Below are 8,380 nucleotides of genomic sequence, written 5' to 3'. Positions count from 1 at the left end.
AGCTGATCTTTGAAATTTTCTGTTCAGCTCTTGGACCTCTTCAATTTTTCCATTTGCTTTAGCCAGTTTGGATGTCTTTTATTTCCCTGTCTTGCTAAGAATTCCAGCACAAAATTGAATAGGAATGGAAACTTCTGCTCTTTAAAGCTACCCAGTTTGTGGGATTTTGTTATAGCAACCCTAGGAAAACAACATGAAAGACTTGGCAAGAAATGGAACTATTTACTAAAGCAAGAAATTGCAATTTCAGAGAAAAATGCTCAGAGATAAAAGGCTCTCTGGACAGGAAAGGGAACTTGAAATTATCAAAAATAAAGAAAAATTCAGAACCATATGGGCCTTGCCTAGGTCAGATCTTATCAGTCTATGCCAAGTTAGAATGAAACAAACCCAAACCCATTGCCACTGAGTTGATTGAGCCTCATAGCAACCTTCTAAGCTAGAGTAGAACCACCCCACATGGCTGTTCAAGGCTGTCATCTTTATTGAAGCAGACTGCCAAATCTTTCCCCATAAAGCAACTGGTGGGTTTGAACCACCGATCTTTAGGTTGGCAGCTGAACACTTAACCACTGCACCACTGGGGCTCCTTAAATGAAACAATAAAAACCCCACAAGTTCCTATAAGTGGTTGTCTAAAAGACAAAACATGAGTTATACTTAAATAATTCTGATTTTCCCCAGACATGCACGTCTATTAGAGGAAATGTCCTTCAGCTCTGCTACCTCAAGGGGGGCAGATTAGATCTCAACAGAACTTACAAAGTACTCACTCCTAAAATGTGAATACTTTGATTTTTTTTTAATGTCCTGGGTGTACACAACAACATATATGAGGCTGGTTAAAGAGCATTTTGTGAAACAGGCCCTTACGTTCCCTTCAGGACAGCATCTCAGGAATCCTAATTTTAAAAGAGAGGCAGCATATGCTAACTCCGCGAAACAGCTCTGAGGAAGAAACTGGGGATATTTCTTTAGCTTTTATCAATAAGCGAGATTTATGGCTTGAGTATCTGAACCCAGAAAGTGCTCACAAACCTTTACTAGAAAGGAGGTCAACAAGGTACCCCAAATGGTCTCAAGATGTCTATGCCCCAAAGAGGGGCTAAGAAAACAGATGTTTGTAAAGAAAAACTTGAAAATTCAGGAACTTCAAGTGGTATTTTACTCTCATGCTGAAAGATGAAAAGAATTAGAATACTGCCCTAGGATAATCAAGATTCAACTCCTAGATTAGTCTATAATATCAACCCAAACCAAACTAGCTGCCATCAAGTTGGCTCTGACTCATGGCAGCCCCATGTATGTCAGAGTGTGCTTCATTGGGTTTTCATGCTGTGATCTTTCAGAAGCAGATCACCAAACTTGTCAAGTAGTATTTGAGTATTTAACCATTTGCACCGAAGAGTGACTCCTAAATCAGTCTCAAAAACCAAACCCAACCCACTGTCACTGAGGCTATTCTGATTCAGAGAGACTACCTTATATAGGTTTTCCATGGCTGTAAATCTCTTTCTCTCACAGAGCAGCTGGTGGGTTTAAACTGCTGACCTTGTAGTTAGCAGTCCAGTCCCTTTTTATGTTGTTGTTGTTATGTGCCGTGGAGTCAGTTCTGACTCATAGCAACCCTGTACAGGGTTTCCAAGGCTCTAAATCTTTACAGGAGCAGAAAGCCTCATCTTTCTCCCGTGGAACAGCTGGTAGTTTCGAACTGCTAACCCTGAGGTTAGAAGCCCGATTTGTAACCACTACTATACCAGAGTTCCTTTCTATAGCAACCCTTTATTTATTAATTCAACAAATGTTTGTTATTAGCTAGGCCTGTAAACTCTGGGGATGCAATGTAGAGTTAGCGGAGATGGTCTTTGCTCTCTTGAGACTTAAGAGTCTAGTGGAGAACACAGACGACGGGATGAGTTGATGGATATATAAAATAATTACACATTGTGGTAACTGCTCTGAAGAAAACACCAAATCCTCTGCCATCCAGTCAATTCTAACTCATAGTGACCCAGCAGAACTACTTCATAGGAGTTCCAAGACTACAGATCTTGAAAAAGTGGTCCAAGTGTTGTTAAAAGTGACTTATAAGGCAATAGATTGTATGTGTGTGGGGTGTGTTTTAGCCTGACCATCAGGAGAGAAGCATATTATACACAGTGCTTACTAAACTCTTTTTATCAAATGTGTTGGATAGGTTTTAAACACCGGTTCTGAGTTCTGAATGCACATCGGAATGTTTCCTCTGTTTAGTACCTGTAGATGGTGCAGCTGGCGTAGCTGGGTTAACAGTCCCCAGGTTTGTCCATCTAGAGGCAAGTCCAGCTCTTGCCACAGCCCGCTGATAGTTATCGAAAAGAGTCTTCCCATACTAGGGAGGCAAATGAGAAACGAGAAAGTAATCCATTTATCCTGAACGCCGTCAGTCAATTGCAATATACACAGTAAGGGGAAATAATACTCCATGACTATTCATTTCACTCCTTGCTGAGTTTTCAGTTGTTAATATAATCTCTCTTGCCAAAAAGAATCACAAATTATGTGTTCATGATTACTAGTTGAATAATTTTTCAGATTTATCTCAATCAATTAATACTTTTTTATATACATAGGTGAGGTTTAGCCACACAAGTTTCATTACTTATATCTCTAGATTTTGTTAGTAAACACTCTTTCAATTAAAAAAAAATCACCAATAGTTTATTCATTATTGTTTATTAAAAGTTTTTTTCAGATTTATCTGTCAGTTAATACTTCTATCTATAAGTGAAAGAAGAGCATTAGCCATGCAGTTCCCATGACCTATGTCTCTAGGTAACTTTCCTGTGTTTCTTAACTGCACATGAAATTTGCAAACTCTCCAGGAGTTCTGCACTTAAGATAATGCTCTGTGAGTTATCTGATAAGCCTCAGGTGACCATAAACCCTTGGATCTCAGGCTATTGGAGAGGTTCACATTTTATGACACTCAACTATTTGAAAAACCCAATGGACAAACAAGCAATATATATGGGTGCCACCAAGAGAAGCTCAGCTGTCTCGCGGGGGCACAAACGCAGGGCATAAGGCAAACTCAAGGTAGGGTGAAGTTCAAATGCTTTCTCACCTTTGCAATCCTGATCCCTGTGACCCACTGGTTCAGAGTCCTTGCGTCATCACAGCAGAGATACTTGATATATTGGGACTCCTTCTGAATTTGGGGGTGCTAGAAAGAAGTCATATTAAAAACAACTGATAAATTCTTCATTTCTAAGGAGCACAAGATTAAAAACATTTTATCACTAGGTGTGCTCTACAGAGATGGTGGAAAAATTATTAACAATATGCTTAGTATTAAAATAAAAACAAAACCTTCAACCAAACAAATAAGAAAGCCCTTCAAGTATATTCCAACTCATAGCAACCCTACAGGACTAGAACTGCCCATAAAGTTGCCAGGCTGTAATCTTTATGGATGCAGATGGTAGTGGTGGCTGTGTGCTGTTGAGTTGGTTCTGACACATAGCGACCCTGTACAGGATTTCCAAGGCTGTAAATCTTTACAGGAGCAGAATGTCTAATCCTTCTCCCGCGGAACAGCTGTTGGGTTTGCAGCCAAGCACTTATGTGTCACCAGAATTTTTTAGTACTAAAAGGGTATCTTTTTAATGACTAGATTTTGAGAGGATTTAAGAAATCTGTTACATGATTTATCAGAAGTACTTCTGGTTATATTATCAATAATAATGTTCATTTCTGCCTCTTAATTTTATAAAGCCTTCACATCATGTCTCTATCTTCAAAACAAATTAGAGTTGTGTCCCTGTCTGTCAAATAATTAAAAGAAAAATTACTCCAATTTATGATGACCTATGTATACCAGAGTAGAGATGTGCTCTAGGGTCTTCAGTGACTGATATTACAGAAGTAAGTTACTAAGTCAGGCATTTCTTCTGAGATATTCTCTGGATAGACTTAAATCTCCAACCAACTGCGTTAACAATATGTTCCACCCAGAGACTCCCTGGCATAATTCTTGTCATAGAATTAGTGCCTATAAGAATTGTGGTTTTGTGGAGTATATAGGGGGCAAAGTTATAAAAATTTCTAAGACATAACCAAATACCTTGAGGGGATGAATTGCTGAACCTGAGGGTTCAGGACCATGGTTTGGGGGAAGACCAAAGTCAACTGGCATAACATAGTCCACAAAGACATTGCTCTACATCCTACTCTGGTGAGCAGTGACTAGGATCTGAAAAGCTTGTGAAGGGTCAACTATTGGCCTCTCTCTGTCTGGAGAAAAGAATAAAGAAAATAGAAAATGCATGAAAACAATTCATCCAGTGGACTAAATAGACCACATGAACATCAGTCTCTAAGCGCCTGAGACCAGAAGAATTAGATAGTGCCTGGCTATCGCACTAACTGTTCTGAAAGGGATCACATTAGAAGATCCTGGATAGAGTGGAAGAAAATGTAGAATGAAACTCAAAATCATAAAAAAGGCCAGGTTTCATAGTCAGATAGAGCCTGGTGGAACGCCCAAGATGATAGCCCTTAATCATCTCACACAGCAAAGATTTGAGGATGGCCCAGGACCAGGCAGTGTTTTGCTGTATTGTACACAAGATCGTTGTAAGTCAAAACCAACTTGACTGCATCTAACAACAATCATTAAAATGGGGACTTTTGGCTTAATAATGAGGCATAAAGGAATTTTATGCGGCAGGTCAAGAGACACTAAGGTTCTAGTGATCATGGAGTTACTATATCGTAATGCTTTTGAACCTCACTTAGTTTTCATTTGTAAGATGAGTTCAACAAGTTCCTCCTGGGTAAAAGAAAAATATCACTGGCTCTTACAAGCAGGGTAATTAGTCCAGACACTACTTGTACCTCTTCCTTCAGCACTATCAGTTCTGGCTTATGCTTGTATGCTGCCTCCTGAAGCAATAAATGTCAACCATTTCTTTTTGGTCCAGTTATTCTGTGTAGTCTTTCCATCTTCTTCTTGTATTTTTTTAAGTTTTTATTGTGAATTGAGTGTGATTAGTTTACAAGGGGAACATCAGTTTTACACTCATTGTTTCATTGCAGTGATTATAATCTCCTCTGTGCATCACCATTCAACAGTATTTGCTTCTATTCCCTCTTTTTTTGAGGGGGAGGTGGCGCACACAAAACCACTCAGGAATATATAATCATTTAAACAACCAAAAGACAACATTCTGCAAGCCTGCCTCCTGGTCACCAGCATCTGCCTGCCAGCACACAGACTTTCTCTTTCCATGAGTCTAGAGTCCTCAGCTGCTCCCCCTCTCCATGTCCTCATCTCTGGTATTGCTGCTTTTCTGGATTTGTTGCTGTTGTTATGTGCTTTGGAGTCAGTTCCGACTCATAGTGACTCTAAACAGGGTTTCCGAGGCTGTAAATCTTTATGGGAGTAGACTGCTTCATCTTTCTCTCACAGAACCGCTAGTAGTTTCGAACTGCTGACCTTGAGGTTCGCAGCCTGATTCGTTAACCACTACGATTCCGCTCGTGCTCCTCTCCCTCACCTTCTGTCTTCTTCATCATGCTTTCTGCATCACTCAATATTTTGCCCGTAGAATCCTTCAATATTGCAACTTGGAGCTTTATTGTTTTTTTTCCAGTTTTTGAAAATGCCAGCCTGTTCTTCCCCTTTCATTTTGTAACACTAGACACCTTTTGAAATCTTCTGTTGTTATTATTGTTAGGTGCCATTGAGTTGGTACCAACTCATAGTGACCCAATGCACAATAGAACAAAACACTGCTCGGTCCGGGGCCAACCTTACAATCATTGCTATGTCTAAACCCAATGCTGCTACTATTGTGCCAATCTATCTCACTGGGGTTGGGGGGGGGGTTCTCCCTTTTTATTTCCAACCCTCCACTTTACCAAATATGATAAACAGTGACTGATCCCTTCTAATAATATATCCAAAGTATGAGAGATGAAGTTTGGCCATCCTGGCATTCAAGGAGCACTCTGGCTGCGCTTCCAACACATACTGGTTTTTTCTTTTGGCAGTCTGTGGTATTTTTAATATTCTCTTCCAACATCATAACTGGAATGCATCAATTCTTCCACAGTCTTCCTTATTCACTGTCCAACTTTCGCATGCATATGAGGTTATTGAAAAAACCATGGCTTGGTTCATGTGCATCTTACTCCTCAAACTGATATCTTTGCTCTTCAACACTTTGAAGAGGTCTTGTGCAGCAGATTTGCCTAATGCACTACATCATTTGATTTCTTGAATGCTGCTTCCCTGAGTTTTGATGATTGACAACTTCAATGGTTTCTCCATTTATATGGACGTTGTTTATTTGCCCAGTGGTGAGTATTTTTGTTTGCTTTACATTGAGATGCAACATATACTGAAGGCTGTAAGTACAGTGACTCTATGTATTCCTTCTATCTTCTTTTGATGCTTTCTGCATCATTCAGTAATTTGCCCAGAGAATCTTTCAATACTGCAAATTGAAGCTTGAATTTTTCTCCAGTTCCCTCAGCTTGAGAAATGCCCTTTAGTTTTCTAACGCCAAGTCTTTGCACATTTTGTTATAACATTAGATTTTGTCTTCTCGAGCTGACCTTTGAAATGTTCTGTTCAGTTCTAGTAACCTCCTCACTTCTTTCATTTGCTTTAGCATCTTTACATTGGAGAGCAAGTTTCAAAGTCTCTTCTGACATCCATTTTGGTCTTTTCTTTCTTTCTTGTCTTCTTAAGGATCTTTAGCTTTCTTCCTGTATGATGTTCTTGATGTCATCTCACAACTCTCCTGGTCTTCAGTCTTTGGTGTCTAATGCATCAAATCTGTTCTTCAGATGATTGCTAAATTCAGATGGGATATATTCAAGGTCATATTTTGGCTCTTGTGGACTTGTTTTCATTTTAATTTGTTTCATTTCATTTAGCTTCAGCCTGAATTTGCGTATGATCAATTGATAGTCTGCTGCACAGTCTGCTCCTGGCCTTGTTTTGGCTGATGATATGGAGCTTTTTCACTGTCTCTTTCTGCAGATGTAGTCAATTTGATTTCTGTGTATTCCATCTGGTAGCATCCATGTGGATAGCCATCTTTTAAGTTGTTTATAAAGGGTATTTTCAATGCAAAAGCCACTGGTCTTGCAAAATTCTATACTGAAATTTCCAGCATCGTTTCTACCACCAAGGCCATATTTTCCAATGACGGATCCTTCTTCTTTGTTGTCAACCTTTGCATTTCAATTGCCAGTAATTATAAATACATTTTGATTGCATGTTTGATCAATTTCAGATTATAGAAGTTGGTAGAATTCTTCATTTTCATCATCACTGTGCATAAATCTTCTGCTAAGTTCTACTAAGTCAATTTCTTTATGGTGTGCTGCCGTGGGATAAAGCACTGGACCTCAAGGTGTTGTTCTTGTTAAGTGCCGTCAAGTCGGTTCCAACCCATAGTGACCCTGTATAGGGTTTCCAAAGAGCGATTGGTGAGCTTGAACTGCCGACCTTGCAGTTCAAACAACTTTGCAGACTGGTGCATTAACCTACAGTGCCACACCAGGACCGCAAGGTAGGAGGTTCAAATTCACCAACTACTCCTTGGAAACCCTATACAGGGTCACTATGAGTCGGAATTGACTCAACGGCACAACTATATTTTACATACAGTGGGGACTGGTGAGGCACTGTAGGATAAGCACTGGACAGCTAACTGCAAGGCAGGCAGTTCAAATCCAACAGCTGCTTTATGGGAAAAAGATGAGGTTTTCTGCCTTTGTAAAAATGTATAGCCTTGGAAACCATATAGAGTATGTATATTTCCACATTGATTCAATGGCAATAAATGAGTGAGTGATTCTACATTCTAGAGCAAGCTTCAGAGTTTCTCGTGACATCCATTTTGGTCTTGTCTTTCTTTCCTGACTTTTAAATGACCCCTTTCTTTCTTTATGTATGATGTCATCCCACAACCCACTTGGTCTTCAGTCATCAAATCTATTATGGTCTCTAAGACATTCAGGTGGGATATACTCAAGGTCATATTTTGGCTCTCATGAACTTGTTTTAATTTTATTTAGTTTCAATTTGAACTTGTTGTTGTTGTTAGGTGCCATCAAGTTGGTACCTACTTACAGTGACCCTATGCACAACAGAATTTTCATTCTGGGCCAATCTCACAACTGTTGCCATGCTTGGGCCCATTGATGCTGCCACTTTGCCAATCCATTTCGCTGTGTGTCTTCCTCTTTTTCTCTGACTCGCCACTTTATCAAACATGATATCCATCTTCAGCAACTCCTGACAATATGTCCAAAGTATGAGAGACGAAGTTTGGCCATCCTGGCCTCCAAGGAGCACTCTGGTTGCATTTCTTCCTACACA

The 8,380-nt window shown here is 39.7% G+C and overlaps 1 protein-coding gene across 1 annotated transcript in view; it reads right to left on the bottom strand.

Moving 5' to 3' along the window:
* APBB1IP (amyloid beta (A4) precursor protein-binding, family B, member 1 interacting protein) overlaps positions 1-8,380 on the bottom strand; it is a 110,168-nt gene that overhangs the window by 19,082 nt on the left and 82,706 nt on the right. Inside the window, exons 10-11 of the mRNA XM_006871657.1 lie at positions 3,107-3,205; positions 2,257-2,371 (exon numbers count right to left, since the gene is read on the bottom strand). Of these exons, the coding sequence (XP_006871719.1) occupies positions 2,257-2,371; positions 3,107-3,205 (214 nt within the window). The remainder of the gene's footprint in view (positions 1-2,256; positions 2,372-3,106; positions 3,206-8,380) is intronic.

The sequence above is a fragment of the Chrysochloris asiatica genome, unplaced genomic scaffold (genome assembly GCF_000296735.1).
Source record: "Chrysochloris asiatica unplaced genomic scaffold, ChrAsi1.0 scaffold00172, whole genome shotgun sequence".
In the NCBI taxonomy this organism is placed as follows: domain Eukaryota; kingdom Metazoa; phylum Chordata; class Mammalia; order Afrosoricida; family Chrysochloridae; genus Chrysochloris; species Chrysochloris asiatica.
This window is presented reverse-complemented; position numbering and strand designations above follow the sequence as displayed.